At 43.7% G+C, this 22,733-nt stretch overlaps 1 protein-coding gene across 14 annotated transcripts in view; it reads left to right on the top strand.

The window, feature by feature from the left end:
* The window catches only part of LOC149286400 (rap1 GTPase-activating protein 2), a 370,335-nt gene extending 347,602 nt beyond the window's left edge, over window positions 1-22,733 (top strand). For 12 of the 14 annotated variants that reach the window (XM_089494081.1, XM_089494083.1, XM_089494082.1 and 9 more), the window contains 8 exons: window positions 3,362-3,499; window positions 5,267-5,385; window positions 8,956-9,069; window positions 11,385-11,502; window positions 13,286-13,412; window positions 15,930-16,006; window positions 18,953-18,991; window positions 20,182-22,733. In XM_089494081.1, the coding sequence (XP_089350207.1) occupies window positions 3,362-3,499; window positions 5,267-5,385; window positions 8,956-9,069; window positions 11,385-11,502; window positions 13,286-13,412; window positions 15,930-16,006; window positions 18,953-18,961 (702 nt within the window). In that variant the 3' untranslated portion in view covers window positions 18,962-18,991; window positions 20,182-22,733. Of the gene's footprint in view, window positions 1-3,361; window positions 3,500-5,266; window positions 5,386-8,955; window positions 9,070-11,384; window positions 11,503-13,285; window positions 13,413-15,929; window positions 16,007-18,952; window positions 18,992-20,181 lie in introns of those variants that run through there. The other 2 variants (XR_016277602.1, XR_016277601.1) reach the window with 2 other exon arrangements.

Raw genomic sequence — 22,733 nt, 5'->3', positions numbered from 1 at the left:
GAGATAGAGAGATAGAGGGAGGGAGAGAGAGAGAGAGAAATAGAGAGAGAGGGGGGGAGATAGATAGAGAGAGGGGGGAGAGAGAGAGAGGGAGGGAGATAGAGAGATAGAGGGAGATAGAGAGAGAGACAGAGAGAGGGAGAGAGATAGAGAGAGAGGGAGAGAGGGAGGGAGATAGAGAGAGAGAGAGGAAGATAGAGAGAGAGGGGGGGAGAGAGAGAGGGAGATAGATAGAGAGAGGGGGGAGAGAGAGAGGGAGGGAGATAGAGAGTGAGATAGAGAGAGAGAGAGAGAGAAAGGGAGAGAGAGAGAGATAGAGAGAGAGGGGGGAGAGAGAGAGGGAGATAGATAGAGAGAGGGAGAGAGAGAGAGGGAGGGAGAGAGAGAGAGGGAGATAGAGAGAGAGGGAGATAGAGAGAGAGATAGAGAGATAGAGGGAGAGAGAGAGGGAGGGAGGGAGAGTGAGATAGAGAGAGAGATAGAGAGAGAAAGGGAGAGAGAGAGAGGGAGAGAGAGAGGGGGAGGGAGAGAGAGAGAGGGAGATAGAGAGAGAGAGAAATAGAGAGAGGGGGGGGAGATAGAGAGAGAGAGGGGGAGATAGATAGAGGGAGATAGAGAGAGAGACAGAGAGAGGGAGAGAGATAGAGAGAGAGGGAGAGAGGGAGGGAGATAGAGAGAGAGAGAGGAAGATAGAGAGAGAGGGGGGAGAGAGAGAGGGAGATAGAGAGAGGGGGGGAGAGAGAGAGAGGGAGGGAGATAGAGAGTGAGATAGAGAGAGAGATAGAGAGAGAAAGGGAGAGAGGGAGAGAGGGAGAGAGAGATAGAGAGAGAGGGTGGAGAGAGAGAGGGAGATAGATAGAGAGAGGGAGAGAGAGAGAGGGAGGGAGAGAGAGGGAGGGAGATAGAGAGAGAGATAGAGAGAGAGAGGGAGAGAGAGAGGGAGGGAGGGAGAGTGAGATAGAGAGAGAGATAGAGAGAGAAAGGGAGAGAGAGAGAGGGAGAGAGAGAGATAGAGAGAGGGAGGGAGGGAGAGAGAGAGAGAGAAATAGAGAGAGAGGGGGGGAGATAGAGAGAGAGAGGGAGATAGAGAGATAGAGGGAGATAGAGAGAGAGACAGAGATAGAGAGAGAGGGAGAGAGGGAGGGAGATAGAGAGAGAGAGAGGAAGATAGAGAGAGGGGGGAGAGAGAGAGGGAGAGATAGATAGAGAGGGGGGGAGAGAGAGAGAGGGAGGGAGATAGAGAGAGAGATAGAGAGAGAAAGGGAGAGAGAGAGAGAGGGAGAGAGAGAGAGAGAGGGAGGGAGATAGAGAGAGAGAGAGAAATAGAGAGAGAGAAGGGGGAGGAAGAGAGAGAGAGAGAGAAATAGATAGAGATAGATAGATAGATAGATAGATAGATAGATAGATAGATAGATAGATGAGAGAGAGAGAGAAATAGAGAGGGGGGAGATAGAGAGAGAGACAGAGAGATAGAGGGAGAGAGAGATAGAGAGAGAGGGAGAGAGGAAGGGGGATAGAGAGAGAGGGGGGAGAGAGAGAGGGAGATAGATAGAGAGAGAGAGGGAGAGAGAGAGGGAGGGAGATAGAGAGGGAGAGAGGGAGAGAGAGAGAGGGAGAGAGAGGGGGGAGAGAGGGAGAGGTGGGAGAGAGAGAGGGAGAGAGAGAGAGGGAGAGAGAGAGAGGGAGGGAGATAGAGAGTGAGAGAGGGAGAGAGAGAGGGGGAGAGAGGGAGATAGAGAGAGGGAGGGAGATAGAGAGAGAGCGAAAATAGAGAGAGAGAAGGGGGAGGGAGAGAGAGAGAAATAGATAGATAGATAGATAGATAGATAGATAGATAGATAGATAGATAGATATAGAGATAAATAGATAGATAGATGAGAGAGAGAAATAGAGAGGGGGGAGATAGAGAGAGAGGGAGAGAGGGAGGGATATAGATAGATAGATATAGATAGATAGATAGACAGACAGATAGATGCCAAGAGAGAAACAGATAGATAGATAGATAGATAGATAGATAGATAGATAGATAGATGAGAGAGAGAGAGAGAGAGAGAAATAGAGAGAGAGGGGGGAGATAGAGAGAAAGGGAGATAGAGAGATAGAGGGAGATAGAGAGAGAGACAGAGAGATAGAGGGAGAGAGATAGAGAGAGAGGGAGAGAGGGAGGGATATAGAGATAGAGAGAGGGAGATAGAGAGTGAGAGAGGGAGATAGAGAGAGAGACAGAGAGATAGAGGGAGAGAGATAGAGAGAGAGGGAGAGAGGGAGGGATATAGAGATAGAGAGAGGGAGATAGAGAGTGAGAGAGGGAGATAGAGAGAGAGATAGAAAAAAGGGAGAGAGAGAGATAGAAAAAAGGGAGAGAGAGAGATAGAGAGAGGGAGGGAGATAGAGAGAGGGGGAGAGAGAGGGAGATAGAGAGTGAGAGAGGGAGATAGAGAGAGAAAGGGAGAGAGAGAGAGGGAGGGAGGGAGATAGAGAGGGAGGGAGAGAGAGAGAGAGAGGAAGAGAGATATAGAGATAAATAGATAGATAGATGAGAGAGAGAGAGAGAAATAGAGAGAGAGGGGGGAGATAGAGAGAGAGAGAGGAAGATAGATAGACAAAGAGAGAGAGAGATAGATAGATAGATAGATAGATAGATAGATAGAGAAAGAGAGAGGGAGAGAGAGAGAAGGAAAGAGAGAGAGAGAGAAAGATAGAGATAGAGAGAGATAAATAGATAGAGATAAGTAGATAGATGATATATATATATAGAGAGAGAGAGAGAGATAAAGAGAGAGAGAGAGAAAGATAGATAGATAGATAGATAGATAGATAGATAGATAGGGAGATAGAGAGAGAAAGAGAGATGAGAGAGAGAGAAATAGATAGATAGAGAGAGAGAGAGAACAGAGAGAGGGAGGGAGATAGATAGAGAAATAGATATAGATAGATAGATAGATAGATAGATAGATAGATAGATAGATAGATAGATGAGAGATAGAGAGAGAGAAATAGAGAGAGAGGGGGGAGATAGAGAGAAAGGGAGATAGAGAGATAGAGGGAGATAGAGAGAGAGACAGAGAGATAGAGGGAGAGAGAGAGAGAGAGAGGGAGAGAGGGAGGGATATAGAGATAGAGAGAGATCAGGCAAGCAAGCAAGCAAGCCAAGATTAGAGAACGAGTTGGGGTAAATGCAGTGATGTTTTTTAAATTTTTATTTGATGTGCATTGGAAGAGGGGTGGTCTTATATGGCAAGTATATCCCAAACTCTATATTTTAGCTGGAAAAGTTGGGGGTCGTCTTATACGCCCAGTCGTCTTATACACCGGAAAATACGGTACTAATCTTTCGCTTCCTTCTGTTTTTGCCTATCAGAGAGCCATTCGAGTCCGGAGCCACTCCATGGAAACCATGGTTGGAAGCCAGAAGAAACATCAGAGTGGAGGAATCCCTGGGAGCTTGAGTGGAGGGATCGCTCACAACAATGCTGAAATAACAAAGACCACCTTCTCTGTACGTACAAAACAAAGGAGGATGCGTTCAGATTAAGAGATGGAAAGAAATCCCATTCAATCCATTCATTCTGAGTAGGAATTTGGCAGGACTCTGGAGATCAGGGTTCAGTTCCCACTCCACCATGAAACCCATTGGGTGACATTGGACAAGTCAGCTCTCAGCCTTAGAGGAAGGCAATGGCAAACCTCCTCTGAACAAATCTTGCCAAGAAAACCCCATGATATGGTCACCTTAAGGGTAGCCATAAATTGGAAATGACTTGAAGGCACACAACACACACACACACACACGAGAAACCTCTGTGAGACCTTTGGGGCACTGCTCAGGGCTTGAAATCACATCCTTGGTTACATGTATCCACCTGTAATGTGGTTTTCTTCTTTACCTACTGCCATCATATTGAGTATTACAGTTGGTCCTTCTTATACACAGATCTTTATACATGGATTCAAGCATCCACGATTTGAAAAGGTTCAAAAAAAGTATAAGTTTCAAATATCAAACCTTGATTTCCCATTTTTTATAAGGGGCACCATTTTGCTATGTCATTATATTTAATGGGACTTGAGCATCCATGGATTTTGTTGGAACTGAACTCCAGCGTCTAACAAGGATCCACTGTACAGTAAAACGAAAAACATGTATGCTCAAGTGCCATTCAAAGTAATGGGGCTTGTGCTTGTGGTGGCGCAGGGCACCAGAAGAAGCAGCGCTACTTTCAGCATATGCTGAAAGCAGCATATAATGCACCCGTGTATGACATGGGTGCACTGTATTATCTTTTCTAATGAGCCATTACATCTCCTGATATGTTCAAATGATGATAGACTGGTTACTTTTTTTTTTTGGCTTCTAGTGAGAGTTTTTGTTTGATTTGGTCTCAAACTCATTTATTTGTCTTTCTGGTGGTCTGTGAACTGTGGAACCCTCCTCCAACACCACATTTCAAATTACAGTCGCCCCTCCAAGTCTGCGGACTTGAAATGCACAGACTTGGAAATCTGTGGAGGGGCAACCACTATTAATCTCAAAGGGTCGCGCACCCAAAGTGCATGCCCTGCCTGCACATGCCCCATTGAAGCCTATGGGCTTGAATATGCATGAGATTTTGAACTGGGGGGGGGGGTTCCGGAATGGTTCCCTCATGAGTTCAAAGGGGTGACTGTAATTGATTTTCTTCCTATCAGTTTTCTTCATTGTCCAGCTTCCATACCAATATGCAGAAATTGAAAATGCTATGATATTAATGACCCTTTATTTAGTATTATATTAAAAGGAGCCCTGGTGGCGCAGTGGTTCAATGCCTGTACTGCAGCCATTCACTCAAAACCACAAGGTTGCGAGTTCAAGACCAGCAAAAGGGCCCAAGCTCGACTCAGGCTTGCATCCTTCCGAGGAGGGAGCTAAAATGAGTACCCAGACTGTTGGGGGCAAATTAGCTTACTTGCTAATTAGCTTACTTGCTGTTCACCGCTATGATCTTTGGAATAGCGGTATATAAATAGAACAAATTATTATTATTATTATTATTATATATCTTTATACTTGAAGATTCAAGCATGTGTATAAAGGTAAATCCTGCCCCACTAATTCCTTATTAAATGCGTCATCAGGATTGCAGGCACGGGTTTCATTATAGCCGTATGTGCATCCCTAGTGTGTTTTAGGCACTGTGTGTATTTGTGTGTGTTGTTTAAACTCAGCTGGTAGAAAAGAAAGGAATAGATTTCTGAATATATTTTTTTTCCTTGTTTGTATATTCAGCCTCCAATAGCTGCAGCAACAGCCAAAAATCAATCAAGGAGTCCCATAAAGAGGCGGTCAGGATTGTTTCCCCGTTTGCACACTGGATCTGAAAGCCAGGCAGAACCACGAGCTCGATGGTAATTCAATAAATAAATCATGCTGATATACACAAGCATGGTATGGTAGTGTACCTCTAAGCAGCTTTGAAAGGGTCAGGTAGGTACTGCTTCTCATTTAGCTTCTGCATATGACCTTGGGCAAGGCTTTTTCTTCTCAATGTGGTTTTCTTAAATTGCTTGACAGTGGACACAGAACAGAAAAGAGAAATATATAGAACTCCCTGCCTCATGGTGTGACCATGGTCACGGGACACAGAGGGCTTTAAAATGTACAGTACACTCTTGCCTTACGCGGGAATCCGTTCCAGATCCCTCCACATAAGGCAAATCACGTGTATGAAAATAATGGGGCTTGTGTATGGAGGGGCTTGTGTACAGAGTGCGCACTATTGTTTTCCCATTGTGCGGCTTTCAGCATAAAAGGCACCCGCGTATGATGCAGGCGCACTGTAGTTCGGCAAAGGAAGCGAAGCCATAGAATCATAGAGTTGGAAAGGCTGTTGACTTAACTGGCTGTATGCACCCTCCAAGTCTAGAAGCTGTGTATCTACACCAGGGGTAGGCAACCCTTTTGAGCCGGGGGCCGGGTTGCTGGCCCTCAGACAACTGGGGGGCCGAAGCCCCAAAATAAATAATTAAATAATTTTTAAAAGATTAAATAAATAAACAAACCAGGACAAATGTAGGACAAAATTTTCAAATGGAGGGCACTTTTTAAATAAAAAATGGAGGACACGCGAAAAAATTTGCTGATTTTTTAAAAAATGTTAAGATAATTGCATGTTTCTGAGGCTTCTATAGACAATTGCCCCAACATGCCCCTTGCGCGAGACGCCAAAGGCTCCGGCGGCAATCGGTGGCAGGACCAGGCTGGGGCCGGTCCCAAGGCCTCGCCGGGCCGCATCTGGCCCGCGGGCCGCAGGTTGCCTACCCCTGATCTACACTGTATGACTTTGGGCAAACCACTTGCTCTCAGCTTTAGGGGAAGGCATTGGGAAACCTCCTCTGAACAAATCTTGCTAAGACAACCCCATGATAGGTTCGCCTTAGGGTCACCATCAGTTGGAAATGACTTGAAGACACACAACAACAACAACAACAATAACAACAAACCTGCAAATATCAGTTGCTGTGGAGCAACAGCTGCAAAGAACTATTGCCTCATGCCCTGCTTGTGAGCTTCATCTGGTTGGCAACTGTAGGAAAGAGGAGATTGAACCAAATAGGTCAGGATGGATCAGGGCTCCTCTTGGGTTCTTAAAGCACTTCCATTTTAATGTTTCTTTGTGTTACTGTGTTACTAGTGCTGCTGTGATGCTACCATGCTACCCAAGTAGCATCGAAATCCATTCCCACCTTTGTACTAGATCTTGACCTATGAAAATGCTGTTAGTGTTTCAGTGTGAACCGATACTTTCCAGATTTAAACACAAACTGAAACATGCTCAGACCATGAGATCATCACAAGGGTTGGGGTCACCTAGTGCGGTAACTCATAGTGTCGCGCCCCCCTTGACCTCCTCCCATACCACACCATACAGAATCCTTAGTAATGTTTTTTGTACTAATGTTACTTGTCAGTTGTTATTCCCGTATATCACTGAATGTAATGGCAAGAGTCATAACATAAATAACTACTAAAATTAAAATTATAACTTTGAATTACAATATCATACACACAGCCTAAATGTATTTACACGTAAATAGTTCCATGTGGTTAAAGTGAAAATTTGGTAAGTTATGATTTTTTTAAAGAAAATTTAAAAAGAATAAAATTTTATTTATTTATTTATTTATTTATTTATTTATTTATTTATTTATTTTTAAAAGCTGGGGCCTCTCCTTTTGCCTCACATTGAGCCCCAGACCACTCACAAGATCTTTTCAACATTGTGCCAAATGCCACAGACTGTTTTTGCCCAAAGGCAGATATTTGGGGAGCAGTAGTGTCACCCCATGTATGGTGTCACCTGGTGCAGACCATAATAATAATAATAATAATAATAATAATAATAATAATAATAATAATAGGTTTTATTTATATACCTCCCAATCACTGGGAATCCGAGCGGTTTACAACAGAGGGGATAATAGACAGTTCCCTGCCCTCAGGCTTACAATCTAAAAGACACGACACAAAAGGAGAAGGGAATGGTGAGGGGGGGAGGGGATCAGGTCCAGCATTCTTCTCTTCCTCTGATTTCACGGCAGATGGACCTGAGGGAGAACTCTTCTTCTTCAGGCTAGCCCTGGTGGAAATGGGCCAGCCTGTTCACTCCCTCACCAGCCGAAAGATGGCAGTTATGGAGGGAGGGCCTCTATCTTCAGGCTAGCCCCTGATGACACTGGGCCAGCCTGTCCTCTCCCTCACAGCCTATTCTCTCCCTCACCGGCCAAAAGATGACAGTTATGGAGGGAGGGCGCTCTATCTTCAGGCTAGCCCCTGATGACGCCTGGCCAGCCTGTTCTCTCCCTCACAGGTCGAAAGATGACAGTTATGGAGGGAGGGCGCTCTATCTTCAGGCTAGCCCCTGATGACACCGGGCCAGCCTGTTCTCTCTCACACAGGCCGAAAGATGACAGTTATGGAGGGAGGGCGCTCTATCTTCAGGCTAGCCCCTGATGACGCTGGGCCAGCCTGTTCTCATACCTCTCACACCCCATCTGCATGAGGTTTGTACTTTTCAGATATTTATGGTGCACATAGAAAGTACCAGAAATGTGTACGATTGAAAAAGTACACTCAGAGAGAAAATTTTAATTTAAACTGCTAGTCAAAATGCATATACGCTCATCCATCCATATTTGCAGCTTTGATATTTGCAGATTAGCTTATTCACAGATTTTATTAATATGTTCTCTCTAGGAATATCTAGCTCCTCCAGTGCAACTCTATGGTCACCTTTATCTAAAAGTTGCACTGAAAGGCCTAGAGATTCTTAGAGAGAATACTCTACTAGGCCTTTGTAGCTCCTCCGGTGCAACTCTGTGGTCAACGTTAACTCAATGTTGCACTGAAAGACCTAGCAATGCCTAGAGAGAACACTCTACTAGGCCTTTATAGCTCCTCCAGTGCAGCCCTATGGTCAGTGTCTGTCGGACATTGACCACAGAGTTGCACTGGGGGACCTAGATATTCCTAGAGAGGTGTCCTCTCAGGTAAAAACATGTTGTTATTTGTGTTTTTTCCATATTCACGGGGGTCTTGTGCCCCTAAGCCTAGTGAATATGGAGGGACGATTCTATGAAATATTATAATACACACAAAAAAGGCTTTATTCAGTCAAAACGTTCCTTGAAAAGAAAATGCATATTTGAAAAAGTGCGGACAAAATACATAATTTAAAAATGCATATAAAGTGTGTGTCTGCTTGCAAAAATACATACAAAAATATGTACAATTTTTATGTGGAATGACAAAAAAATCTTATGCATAATGAGACAGAACATATAATCCCAAAACTGTGTTAAATCAAAGCTTGGCAGATTGCCCCATTCCTAGCTTGGAGGTAATTGAAAGAGAACATTCACAGTCCAAAGAAGAAGATGTATCTGATCTTCATCTGATCTCTTTTACTCTCTCCATAGTGATGGTGGCTCAGGAATACCAAAGACCCCGGATGGAGGACATTCCTCTCAAGATATGAAGTCAGAAGCCTCTTCAAACCCAAGTTCTCCAGAGATCTGTCCTAATAAAGAGCGGTAAGCATGATTGCCATAGGGCATTAGGATTTGGAATAAAAAAAGAAGTTGTAGTACAGGCTGATTCTCCCTTATTTTAAATGCCTGGGACCAGAAGTGTTTTGGACAATGGAGTTTTTCAGATTTTGGAATATTTGCATATACATAAGGAGATATCTTTGGGATGGGACCCAAGTCTAAACGTAAAATTAATTTATGTTTCATATACACCTTATCAATCAATCAATATTTATTGAATAGCCCTAGGGCCGTCTCAAAATACCTTAAAACACAGCAATACATACAATAACATTCTATAGAAAGTCTATAGAGAGTATAAAAAGATAGAAATAAAATATTATTATTATTATTATTATTGTTATTATTATTAACCTTTATTTAAAAAGCACTGTAAATTTACACAGCGCTTTACATACAATCTTTTTAATTAGACGGTTCCCTGCCTTCAGGCTTACAATCTAAAAAGACACAACACAAAAGGAGAAGGGAGTGGTGGTGGGGAAGAGGATGAGGGCCAGCAGTTCTTTTCTACCTCCGAGCCCTGGATCAGAGGAGATGGACTGGAGGGAGGGCTTGGCTTCTTAATGGATGGTTAATCTTCTTCCAGGGAGGCCAGTTGGAGCTATCCTGCCTCTCTAGTAGAATAATACATATAAAATACATAGCAATACAGGAAATGATTCAGTAAAACAGATGACAAAAGAACATCAAATAGCAAGTGACAATTATGCAATGCCTGGGAACGCTTCTCTGAACAGGATGGTCTTTAGCTCCGTTTTGAAGCTGGTTAAAGAAGTGATGGCTCTTGCTCGCGGGGGAAGAAGGTTCCAGGAGTGAGGGGCAGCGAGTGAAAGGGGGCGAATCCGAGATGGGGCAGAGGAAATCCTAGGCTGGGACAGCAGACCTTGACTACCAGAACGGAGGGCCCTAGTGGGAAGGTGAGGAGAAATAAGGTCTGATAAGTAAGGAGGAGCCAGCCCATAGAGGGCTTTAAACGTCGACAACAGGAGCTTATGCTGAATGTGGAAAGGGAGTGGGAGCCAGTGAAGGGATGCCAACGCAGGAGAGATGTGGTCAGAGCAGTGGGCGGATGTGATAATGCGTGTAGCTGAATACTAGACAGAAATTAAAGGACGCAGGTGAGAAAGAGGACGCCCAGCCAGGAGGATGTTACAGTAATCAAGTCGTGAGACCACTAGGGCATGGACCAGGATCTTGGCAGTAGAGATATGGTCGGATTTTGGCAATATTGTATAAAAAGAATCTACAAGCCTTGGCTGTGATCTGGATCTGAGGGATACACGACAGAGAAGAATCAAAGATAAAACCAAGACTGTGGGCTTGCTGAACTGGTTGAATAGAAAAGTTGTCCACAGAGACAGAAAAGGAGTGTTGAAGGGTGGACTTAGGAGGAAAGACAAGAAGCTCCGTCTTGGACATGTTGAGCTTCAAACGCCGATGGCGCATCCACTGCGAGACAGCTGTGAGACAAGACGAAACTTGCTGTTAAAGTCAGGGAGTGGAAAGATACAACTGGGTGTCATCGGCGTACAGATGGTAGGAAAAAACAAAAGAGCTAATGAGTTTACCTAAGGACAGTGTGTAGAGAGAAAACAGAAGGGGACCCAGAACAGAAGCCTGGGGAACTCCAACAGATATACAAGTACCTATGAATGCCTTAAAATGCACAACTTATAAACACACTATAGAAATTTAAATAAAGATAACAAATATGAGCTAAAAGATATAAAAGTCAATGGGTAAAAAGAGAGAAGTTAAGACCGTCGAGCAATAATATGTAAAATATTGCTCAAAGGTCTTAATTTCTCTATTTATATTTATATACCCCTTATAGAAATAGCATGCAGGTAATTTTATACACATTTTAAATAATTTTGCGCATGAGACAAAGTTTGTGTACATTGAACCATCAGAAAGTCATCATCTCAGCCATTCATGCAGACAGTGTTGGACTCTGGCATATTTCTGATTACAGAATTGCAGATAAGGGTGATTCAACTTGTAACTCATTTTTGAAAAATGAATTTATCCATTTTATGGTCTGTGAAACTATTAGTGAAAATGTCCACATAATAGTTTTGGTTTCCCATTAATGAGATCAGAAAAATAAATGTGAACATGGCTTGCATTTTACACACATGTTGCAGTAATCTGAACCATGTCTGGAAATTAAAAAGACAAAGGGCAGCTTGAGTATCTTGAAACGTCAAAATCAGGAGAGGTGTTCAGAAAGGAAGAATTTGCTAAGCACCCTGAGATTAATATCACGTTCACTTTCTTTCAATTGCTGCCAGGCCATTCATTAAACTCAAAGAGAATGGAAGGTCAAATATCTCTCGTTCATCCTCCAGTACCAGCAGCTTCAGTAGCACAGCGGGGGAGAGTGAAAATATGGAAGAATATGAAAGTCAGGTAATGCAGATTTCTCCTTCTGAACTTGATGGCACATTTTCTGGAAACTAACAACAATGTGACAGAATCAGGGGCATACTTATCAAATTTGCAGATGACACCAAATTAAGGGGAGTAGCTAATACCCCAGAGGACAGGATCAAAATTCAAAATGACCTGAATAGATTAGAAAGCTGGGCAAAAGCTAACAAAATGAAATTCAACACGGAGAAATGTAAGGTACTGCACTTAGGGTGGAAAAATGAAATGCACAGATATAGGATGAGGGACACCTGGCTGAATGAGAGACTTATGCGTGTGAAAGGGATATACCACAAGTTGAACATGAGCCAATAGTGCGATGCAGCAGCTAAAAAGGCCAATGGGATTTTAGGCTGCATCAACAGAAGTATAGTAGATCAAGGAAAGTAATAGTGCCACTCTATTCTGCTCTATTCAGGCCCCACCTGGAATACTGTGTCCAGTTCTGGGCACTACAATTCAAAAAGGATGTGGGGAAACTGGAGAGTGTCCAAAGGAGAGCAACTAAAATGGTGAAGGTCTGGAAACCATGCCCTATGAGGAACGACTTAGGGAGCTGGGGATGTTTAGCCTGGAGAAGAGAAGGTTAAGAAGGGATATGATAGCCCTGTTCAAATACTTGAAGGGATGTCATATTGAGGAGGGAGCATGCTTGTTTTCTGCTGCTCCAGAGAATAGGACCTAGAACAATGGATGCAAACTGCAGGAAAAGAGATTCCAGCTCAACATTTGACAGTGGAACACACTCCCTTAGAGGGATGTGGAGCCTCCTTCCTCAGAGGTATTTAAACAGAGACTGGAGGGCCATCTGTCAGGGATGCTTTGATTGAGAGTTCCTGCATGGCAGGGTGTTGGACTGGATGGTCCTTGGGATCTCTTCCAACTCTATGATTTTGTGATTCTATGATTTGTATAACCTTGGCTTCTCCAGCTCCACCAGCCACCATGCTGTTTGGTTTGGTTGCCCCAACAACCTCCCTGACGTTTCAGGTCCCTCTGATGTCCCAATCAAGTGTTTCTCATCTGTCTTAATCCTCCTCAATCTCATGCCCCCAAAATGCAAGGATGTGGATTTAAAACATTGAAAATCTCCTGGATATTTGGTTTGCACTAATCCAAACAGGCCTTTTGGCAATGTCTTCAGTTGAGTTATATATTTACTTTGGAAGGAATCAAAATATTGGCTTGGGTCCAGGTTTATCTACCTTGGTAATTGGACTAGATCCATTGCAATCAACAAGAGAAGTGATTAAGTTAACCTCACTGATTTCAACTGGTAAATGGGAAAGGAATTTCAGTTTGGTACCTTGAAGCATGACCAAATCTGATCAATGTAGCCCAAAGATTTGTATGCACACTATTCATATTTGTATGCATTTCTCTCCATATTGTCATAGAAGCATAGAATTGTAGAGTTGGAAGAGACCACAACCACAAGAGATCCAGTCCAACCCCCCTGCCATGCAGGAACTCTCAATCAAAGCATCCCCGACATGTGTGTTGGGGAGGGAGATTGCCTAATTTTTACAGCCATATTGGCCTTCCTTGGCCCTTTCCCCTTCAAAAAAGCCTTCCTCTCCCCAAATAACTCATTTTTTTCTATCTGGAGAGACGGGGTCACTGAGTAGAACATGGTAGCCTTCTTCAAAGCTGTTGCCACATATAAATGGACAAGGAATTGTTTTTGCTCTTGGGTGATATCTATTGTGCAGGTATCTCATTCCTGTCCAAAGTCGAAATAAATCTCTCTCACTTCCCAAAGGGCAGCCAACCCTCCACAGCCTCCCCATACAAGCAAGATGTCTTTATCTACAGCCCACCCCAAAGCAATGAGAATCCAGTTCTAACATCTGCTTCAACACCAGTGATTATGAGCAGGAGTCCCACAGGTGAGTTGGGCCAAACCCATTGATATAGAGATTATATATGTGTGTGTCTGCATGTGTGTATGTGTTTCAAGACACCTTATGGTGACCCATAAATTTCATAGGTCTTTCGTGGGCTAGGAACGCTCAGAGGTGGTCTTGCCAGTTCCTTCCCCTGAAATATAGCACCTGCTATTGTTGATGGCCTCCCATCCAAGCACTAACTGGCTTTCCTTATGGCTACTGATAAAGAAAGTAATTGCTGTGGATCTCTTGGGATGAGCAACATGAACATCTTTTGCTTGTATTAGCATATATATACAAGAAAAAGGGGGAGTATAAGAGTGTAAATTAACCAGTTGTTAATTTTGAGCTTTAGCCTCAGTACCCAATAGTGTTTTTGTATTAGATCATGGCCCGGTACATACCTTCCTGGATGTCCATAGTGGTGGCAGCGTTTTTTAAAACTGCAGGCACACTGGTTACATAAGCGCTGCGCAGCAACATGCTGACGCTGCACGGCGCTTATTTAACAATGGTGGTGCCCATGTATACAGGTTGCTGCTCGGTCCCTTAACCCTATAAGGCGCCAGCATGGCACTTTAGCACCATGTGTATCATGCCTTACTGTTCCCCCCAGAATTAATCCCCTTCCTCTTGCAGTTTCCAGGCACCATAAAATGGAGGGATTGAAAGTTCTGATTTTGCTAGTGTTGAATATGGAAGAATACTGTTGGATCCTGGCCCTCGTGTCCTTCAGGGCTCATCTTCCACTTTTTACATTGTCTTGTCTAAGGACTTTATCACACCGTCAAAAAAGACAAGAGCATAGTGGGATGGTCCCATCAATATTGTGTGATGACGTTGTGTGAGATTGCGATTATCCCACAATTATCCGGTGAATAAAGAGGAATTCTAGCACCACTTTTTATTCACAGGATTTTCCATGAATAAAAAGCACTGCTAGAATTCCTCTTTATTCACAGGATTATTGTGGGATAATCATGATAAAAAGCAGCACTATAATTCCTCTCATGGGATAATGGGGGATAATCACGATGTTGCACAACATTGTGTGATAATCACACTATGTTCCCATCTTTTTTGCAGGTGTGATAAAATCCTAAAGTTAACTGGGAGTTACTTCTAAAATATGGTTTTACTTCAAGGGATTTACATACATTAGCTCTTTTGGTTTTTCCTACCATCTGTATGCCGATGACACCCAGTTGTATCTTTCCGCCCCTGACCTTTCTCCAAGACTTGAACAGCAAGTTTCGTCTTGTCTCACAGCTGTCTCGCAGTGGATGCGCCATCGGCGTTTGAAGCTAAACATGTCCAAGACGGAGCTTCTTGTCTTTCCTCCTAAGTCCACCCTTCAATACTCCTTTTCTGTCTCTGTGGACAACTTTTCTATTCAACCAGTCCAGCAAGCCCCAGTCTTGGTTTTATCTTTGATTCTTCTCTGTTGTGTATCCCTCAGATCCAGACCACAGCCAAGGCTTGTAGATTCTTTTTGTACAATATTGCCAAAATCCGACCATATCTCTACTGCCAAGATCCTGGTCCATGCCCTAGTGGTCTCACGACTGGATTACTGTAACGTCCTCCTGGCTGGGCTTCCTCTTTCTCACCTCCGTCCTTTAATTTCTGTCCAGCATTCAGCTGCATGCATTATCACATCCGCCCACCGCTCTGACCACATCTCCCCTGCGTTGGCATCCCTTCACTGGCTCCCACTCCCTTTCCGTATTCAGTACAAGCTCCTGCTGTCGACGTTTAAAGCCCTCCATGGACTGGCCCCTCCTTACTTATCAAACCTTATTTCTCCTCACCTTCCCACTAGGGCCCTCCGTTCTGGTAGTCCAGGTCTGCTGTCTCAGCCCAGGATTTCCTCTGCCCCATCCCGGATTCACCCCTTTTCACTCGCTGCCCCTCACTCCTGGAACCTTCTTCCCCCCCCCCCCCAAACAAGAGACATCACTTCTTTAACCAGCTTCAAAACAGAGCTGAAGACCATCCTGTTCAGAGAAGCGTTCCCAGGCATTGCATAATTGTCACTTGCTATTTGATGTTCTTTGTTGCCTGTTTTATTGAATCATTTCCTGTATTGCTATGTATTTTATATGTATTATCCTACTAGAGAGGCAGGCTAGCTCCAACAGGCCTCCCTGGAAGAAGTTTACCCTGGAAGAAGTTTGCCTCATCCTCTTCCCCACCACCACTCCCTTTTCCTTTTGTGTTGTATCTTGTTAGATTGTAAGCCTGAGGGCAGGGAACCACCTAATTAAAAGATTGTATGTACAGCGCTGTGTAAATTTACAGCACTTTATAAATAAAGGTTAATAATAATAATAATAATAATAATAACAACAACAACAACAACAACAACAACAATAAGTCAGTGATTTGATGGAAACAGTCATTTGAAAAGGACTTGAAATTTATAACTCTTCATAATTGCTCATGTTTTTTGCCCAGTTGGTTCATTTCAGCTCAGTTATCTAAAACAAATATTGTTTTATCGCATTGCTCCAACAGATCTAAAGAGCAGGAATTCTCCGAGATCCAACCTAAAATTCCGTTTCGATAAACTTAGCCATTCAAGTCCTGGGCCAGTAAGTATAAGTAAACCAGTGCTTCTCAATTATTTTCTGTCATGCCCCCCCTAGGAAGAAGAAAACATTTCGGGGGCCCCCGCGCGACTGTAAATAGTATCATTTGTCTTGTTGCCCAACAAGCCTCAAAGATAATTTCCGAAAATGTTTGTTCAAAACACACTGAATCCCCCCACATCACACGGAATATTCAGTCACAATTCCCGGAAAATTCCCATAATGCTAAATGGCGGATGTTTTGCAAATAAATGTAAACATAATTGAATAAAAATAATTGTAACTTATTTCAACTCTCAAAATCACCATTGAACCAAACAAAGAATCTTTCAGTCCTTTTAAGATATTTATTTTGACATGAAGGGGGTTCAGGAAGCTTTGTGCCAAATAGAAATGTGTTAGGCTGCAACCGCACTGCAGAAATAAATCCAGTTTGACACCCTTTTAATTGCCATGGCTCAGTGCTAGGGAATCCTGGGAATTCTACTGTTCGGAGACATTTAACCTTCTCTCTCAGCAAACTCTGGTGTGACAACAAACTACAATTCCCAGGATTTCATAGCACATGGCAGTAAAAACGGTATGAAACTGGATTGTCTCTGGAGTCTGGAGTGAAGATGCAGCCTGAGTTGGGTCCAAGACACACTGCAGAAATAATCCAGTTTGAGACTGCTTTAACTGCCCTGGCTCAGTGCTAGGGAACCCTGGGAAGTGTACTTTTGTGAGACATTGAGCCTTCTTTATCAAAAAGAGCTCTGGTGCCACAACAAACTACAATTCCCAGGATTCCCTAGCAATGAGCCAGGAGAGTTAAAGCGGTCACAAACTGGATTATTTCTGCAGTGTTTTGGACCTTCGTTATTAAAAATACTCAAGGTCCAATCCATACTGCAGAAATAATCCAGTTTGAGACCGCTTTAACCGCCCTGGCTCAGTGCTAGGGAACCCTGGGAATTGTAGTTTTGTGAGAAAGAGCTCTGGTGCCACAATGAACTACAATTCCCATGCATCTGAGGAAATACGTCCTACATTCCAACCTTCTGTCCAGGAGGAATTCCAAAATGCCCTCCATTTACTAAGATGCATGCCTTGATAAGGTCCACATTGCAGTTTGAGTTTGAGACTGCTTTCACTCCCTTGGCTTTGTAGGATTGTGGGAACTGTAGTTTTATCCTTTTCTGACAGAGAGCTCTGCAGTGTGTTTTTGACCAAAGTGGTCTCAAACTGGATTATTTCTGCAGTGTGTTTTTGACAAAAGTGGTATCAAACTGAGTACCTTTATTTATCCTCCTCGACGCCTCAGCCTCAGCCAACGGCCTCCTCCTTTCCCGCCCAGGCAAGGGGCAGCCTCTCAGGCGGTTGACAGGGGCGGTCCCTCCCAAAGGAGGAGGAGAAGGACTGGAGCCTGGCCCTGGCTGCTCTTCTGCCCCAGAGAGGCGCCTTCTTTCCCTTCAGAAGAGCCCCTCTCAGCTGTTGCCTCCAGCGCAGAGCCTCCTCCTTCCTCCTCCAATGGCTGGGCGGCCTGGGTTCCCGCTCACTCTGCCGCTGGAGAGGCTCCCCTCCATGGCCCATTCGGCCCCTCTGCCATCACCGCCTCCTGCAGGGCTCTTGCGAGGAGGACCCAGCCCCATCGGGGCCGCCGCCAGCCCATTCCGGCCTATGGCGCACGGGGCCCTCTTCCAAGTAGGTGGCCCCCCTTTACGGAGCCTCGCGCCCCCCCTGGGGGGCGCACCCCACTATTTGAGAAACACTGAAGTAAACCAAACTACCTTATCTTGTGCAAAGCTTGGGGGTCTCTTGGGGGTTGACAGACCTTTGACCATTACAGTTGGCCCTCCATATCCATGGATTTAACCAACCATGGCTTGTGAAGTCAAAGGCTTTCATGGCCAGCATCAATAGTTTTTTGTGACTTTTTCAGGCTATGTGGCCATATTCTAGAAGAGTTTATTCCTGACGTTTCTCCACCGCCGCTACCGCCTCCGTCCACCACACTACCGGGGCTCCTTGGACGTGCCTCCATCCTGGATGCCATTGGAGGACAAAGGCATGTTGGACGGAGGCACATCTAAGGAGCCCTGGCTGGCAGCCTTCTCCACCACTGCTGCTTCCGTGGGAAGAACGGAGGCAAGCGGCGGAGAAGGAACCTGCCCCCGTCCTCCAATGTCCTCCAACGTCCTCCAGGCCTACTGCCCATCTCCTTCCGCCTTGGCGTCCTTCTTACTGGGACTGAGACGGAGAGGGAGGCCGGGCAGCAAGGAGGAGGAGAGGACCAACGCCGACCCCTGACAGCCCCCGCCGCCATTGCCACCGCCAGGACCCCCAGACAGAAGGGAAGGAGGGAAAGAGGGAAGGAGAAGGAGAGGAAGGAAGGCAGGGTGGGAAGAGGAGATGGAGAGGAAGGAGGGAAGAAGGGAAGGAAGAGAGGATGGAGGGAGGCATGGCTGGGGCGGAGAGGGCTGCCAGGGCGGAATCGAATCTGCTCTGGTTTCCCACTGGGCTGAATCGATTTATTGTCAAATAAATCGATTCAGCCCAAAAAAGAGCGGGAAAACCCTGCTCCTTTTAGACGTGGGTTAAATGGGGGGAAACTATGCCCCCCCTTAGGAATCGATTCTAAATCGATTCCCAAGTGGGAACCATAGTGGTTTAAAGCGGATCGTGATTCGACATGATCCGGTTTAAAACATAGTGGGAATGGGCGCTGAGTCTCGCCACCTTCACAACCACAGCCAAGAGGCTATGGAACTGCTTTCACAGGGAGGTCCATTTGGCCACTTCTCTTGCTGTCCTGCCATCGTCAGGCAAATGCTTTTAGAGAAATAAATCCTGGCAGGCCTTTAGAAGTGAAGATTTTGAAAGAAAGTGATTGTAAGAGGTATTGTACAGAGCAAACCAAGCATATTTGAGTCCAACTGATGCAAAATATGCACTTTTCTTTTCACACAGGCACATTAGCTGAAAGGGAAAACTATGGACCTGCAAAAGGTAAGAGTCTTTCACTCACTTCTCATTCACAGAATCACTTTGTGCCATTCCCAGGTAAAAGACCTGAGGAAATAAAGCAGGCTTCTCCAGGCCTTACCTGATCCAAAGCTCTGCTGGGTTCATATTAGGCAGGATGAGGGATGGTGTTTTTCTCCCTTTCTTTCTATTCCATTTCTTTAAATCAGTTGTGGGCAACATGTGTCCCAATATAGCTGAACCACTTGCTTTTGTCCTTCCCAACCCCACTGAAATGCAGGTTTGGGCATGGGGAGAAGGATATTTGGTTCATATTTTATAGGTATCTTATGTAATTCCTGCTTCTGCAACTAATACAGGAACTGAAACACAAAGCTATACCTTGATATTTTTACTTTCCAGTTTGATATTTTCAATTTTTATTGGTGCAGTTCTCTGATAATAAGTAAGATGTACAAAAGAAATACAAAGAAAAACTGCACATATTGGTACACATGAAAAATACATGATAATAAATGCGTTCCACAAACCACGAATCCCAGGATTATGTAGGATGGAGACACTGCAGTTCAAGTGGTATCAAACTGCATGATTTCTATGGTGTAGATGCACCCTATGCTGTGCCTAGCAGATCTTTATCCCTCAGCTGGTCAATCCATAGCTTCACATCTTGTTCATTAGAGGAAATCTGTGCAAAGATTTTAGCAGAAAAAATATATATTAAAATGTGTCCAAAAATATTAGAGAAAATGCACTCAAAATATGCTTATATTATATATATATATATATATAGAGAGAGAGAGAGAGAGAGAGAGAGAGAGAGAGAGAGAGAGAGGATTGCAAGTTACAAACTGAAGCAGAAACAAGATGAAGGTCCAAAACACACTGCAGAAATAATCCAGTTTGAGACTGCTTTAACTGCCCTGGCTCAATGTTAGGCAATTCTGGGAACTGTAGTTTATTGTGGCACCGGAGCTCTTTGATATAGTAGGCTAATGTGTCACAAAACTACACTTCCAAGAATTTCCTAGCATTGAGCCAGGGCAGTTAAAGCAGTCTGAAACTGGATGATTTTCACAGTGTGTTTCGGACCAAAGTGAACTTACGGGTGGAGAAATTGAGAAACTTTGCAGCACTGAAACTGACAGATTCATCGATCTCTAATGCATACAAAGACAATGGTGCCAATTATTGCTTTTGTCCTTCTTTTGCAGGGTGCTTTTGTTCAGATTTGTTTGGTTAGAAGAAAAATGCTTTGTTTGTGTTCTGAATGACAGCATCTCTCTGCAGCCTTCAGCCCCCAAAGCCAGCCGGATCCCATCCATTTCTCTTACTGACTAGCTACAGGCAACAGGGCAGAGGATACCTGCCTGACTAATGGATTTGCAAGTGTTTGGGAATAGTGAAAGCTTCCTCCAACTCTCTTCCAAGATTGCTCTTTTCCTGCTGCTAGTAGCCTGTGTGTATGCATGCACATGAGTTTGCATTGCACACAACCACACACCTGACATTCAGTATAATCCTTGGGTCTACAAAGCCTCCTTTGCTCCAAAAAGGACCACGGTTTCGTCACTTGGGCAGATGTCTCCATGCCACCACGAAAGAACTGTTTACCTTGCTCTGTCTCCTCAACCACAGAAGGCACACAGAGGTTGTGTGACCCTTCCTCTCCCAATTCATGCTCCATACATTTCAGTTCAAAGGACATGATGGTTTCCCTACATGTGTACAAGAATCAGCTTCTTTCTTTGGTATTTCGACCTCTGCTGCTCTGTGTGCTGCTCTGTGTTCTTAACTGTAGCTTTTTAAGGAAGGTCACGAGTGCTACTCTTTTTGTGCATCTTTTGACTTGGGAAACTTATTTTGGTAAAACAATAATACTAGCACTACTATTGATAATAATAATAATAACCACCACAGTTAGCTGTATTATGGGCTAGGTTTTTTTTATTTACCCCTTTGATAGCCATAGGATTATTCAGATGGTGAAAATAATCCTGGTAGAATGTGGGTTGAATCTTTGTTGTTCACATGAATTTTGAATGCATCCAATTATGTTTCTTTTTTGGGGGGTGAGGCTGCCAAAAATGCATAAAACCCAATTAAAACAAAAATACCAGGAGTTTATTTATGACATTAAAATGTTTAATGCAAAGCTAATGCTAACTTTAAAGTAGGGATGGAAAGAGCAATAAAAGTAGCATTTTTGTACCTCTTGGCAGAGTTGCACCGGAGGACCTAGAGATTCCTGGAGAGTCCAAGATTTTCCCAGTCCAGCATGATTCTAGGCGGCCAAGAAAAATAATGGCTGGAAACTTGTACAGTCGGTCCTCCGCCTCCATGGAGTCTTTATCCATGGATTCATGCATCCATGGCTTGAAAATATTAAAAAAAATATATAAATTGCCAAAAGAAAATCTTGATTTTGCTATTTTATACAAGGGGCACCATTGTAATGGGACGAGCATCCATGGTTTTCGGTATCTATAAGGAGTCCTAGGATCAACCTCCAGAGGATACCAAAGCTATCCGCTGTATAGTGGTCCTTTCTCTTACGCAGGGGATCCGTTCCGGACCCTCCCTGTGTAAAAGAAATTCTCCCTATGCTTGAGCCCCATTAAAGTAAATGGGGCTCATGCACATGGCAGTACAGCAGCACAGCGGCGCATGTGCCCCATTACTCTTTCCGGGGCACGGTGGCACTTCTTCTGGTGTGGTTTCCAGGGTATGCTGGAAGCCACATAAGGCGCACCCGTGTATGATGTGGGTGCACTGTATGTTCTTTCATGTCCTTTATGTCCACTTAAGTAAGTAGCAGAGGTGCGAGGAAACCCAGTTACTGAATTGCAAAGATGTATAAGTGGTGCGCACTGGAAGTGCTCATTGCACACCAGAACCTTCCCATCGGTGTCCGTTGCACATCGATCCCTTTGCCAACTCTGCTATGTAGTTATGAACTATAAAGTAGTTACGTATACTGAATTCAGACATTGCACATCTTCACAGTTTTGTTTCCCAGCCAACTTTTACAAGCTCCATCCATCATCGTATCTCCTGGCAAGAAATCATTAACTTATAAAAATCAGTTTGGGAAAAAGTTAGCTCTTTTGTCTGCTTGCAACTGACTGACAAGCCGTTCATTCAGCTAATGCTGCATTGCACTGTTTTGAGTAAGGAAAAGAAATGGTTGCTTTCCATGGGGAACAAAAATTAAAAAGATAAATGCAGCAATTAAAACTTCATATTGGAGTCCTTCATAACAATAGGTTTTTCGTCATCTTGAATTATTGGGGCTCTTTCTTTTTTTATTTTGTTGGACGAGAAGAGAAACAAAGCATGTATTTTCCCTCTTTTTAGTGTTTTTTTAAATGTTTCCCACAAAAATAGCATGATATTAACAAATATATTCTGTGAAGGAAGATGCAGAATTTTGAAGGTCTCTTGCAAAAAGCCTTATTTCAACAAGAGTAGGAAAACTTCCCATTTAGTCATTCTCCTGATGTAAAATAAGCAAAGAAGATAAAAACAGGGGCTTGCGTGTAAAAGGGAGTCTTTAAAAAAATGATTTTTTTTTATTTTTTGTGTATCGAAAGGAGATGCTTTGTAGGTTGCTGATGTACGTTGTAAATAATGTATATTTAATTTATTGCTAACGTAGAATCTTGTATTTGTTATTGTATAAAACAAATTCTAAAGAAAAGGTCAGAAATGTATATTTTGTTGCTTAAACGTGTCTTTGCAAAAGTCACAATTGGGAAAAAAACAA

Source organism: Sceloporus occidentalis, unplaced genomic scaffold (assembly GCF_023333645.1).
Source record: "Sceloporus occidentalis isolate IW3139 unplaced genomic scaffold, rSceOcc1.0.p SCAF_69, whole genome shotgun sequence".
Lineage (NCBI taxonomy): Eukaryota > Metazoa > Chordata > Lepidosauria > Squamata > Phrynosomatidae > Sceloporus > Sceloporus occidentalis.
This window is presented reverse-complemented; position numbering and strand designations above follow the sequence as displayed.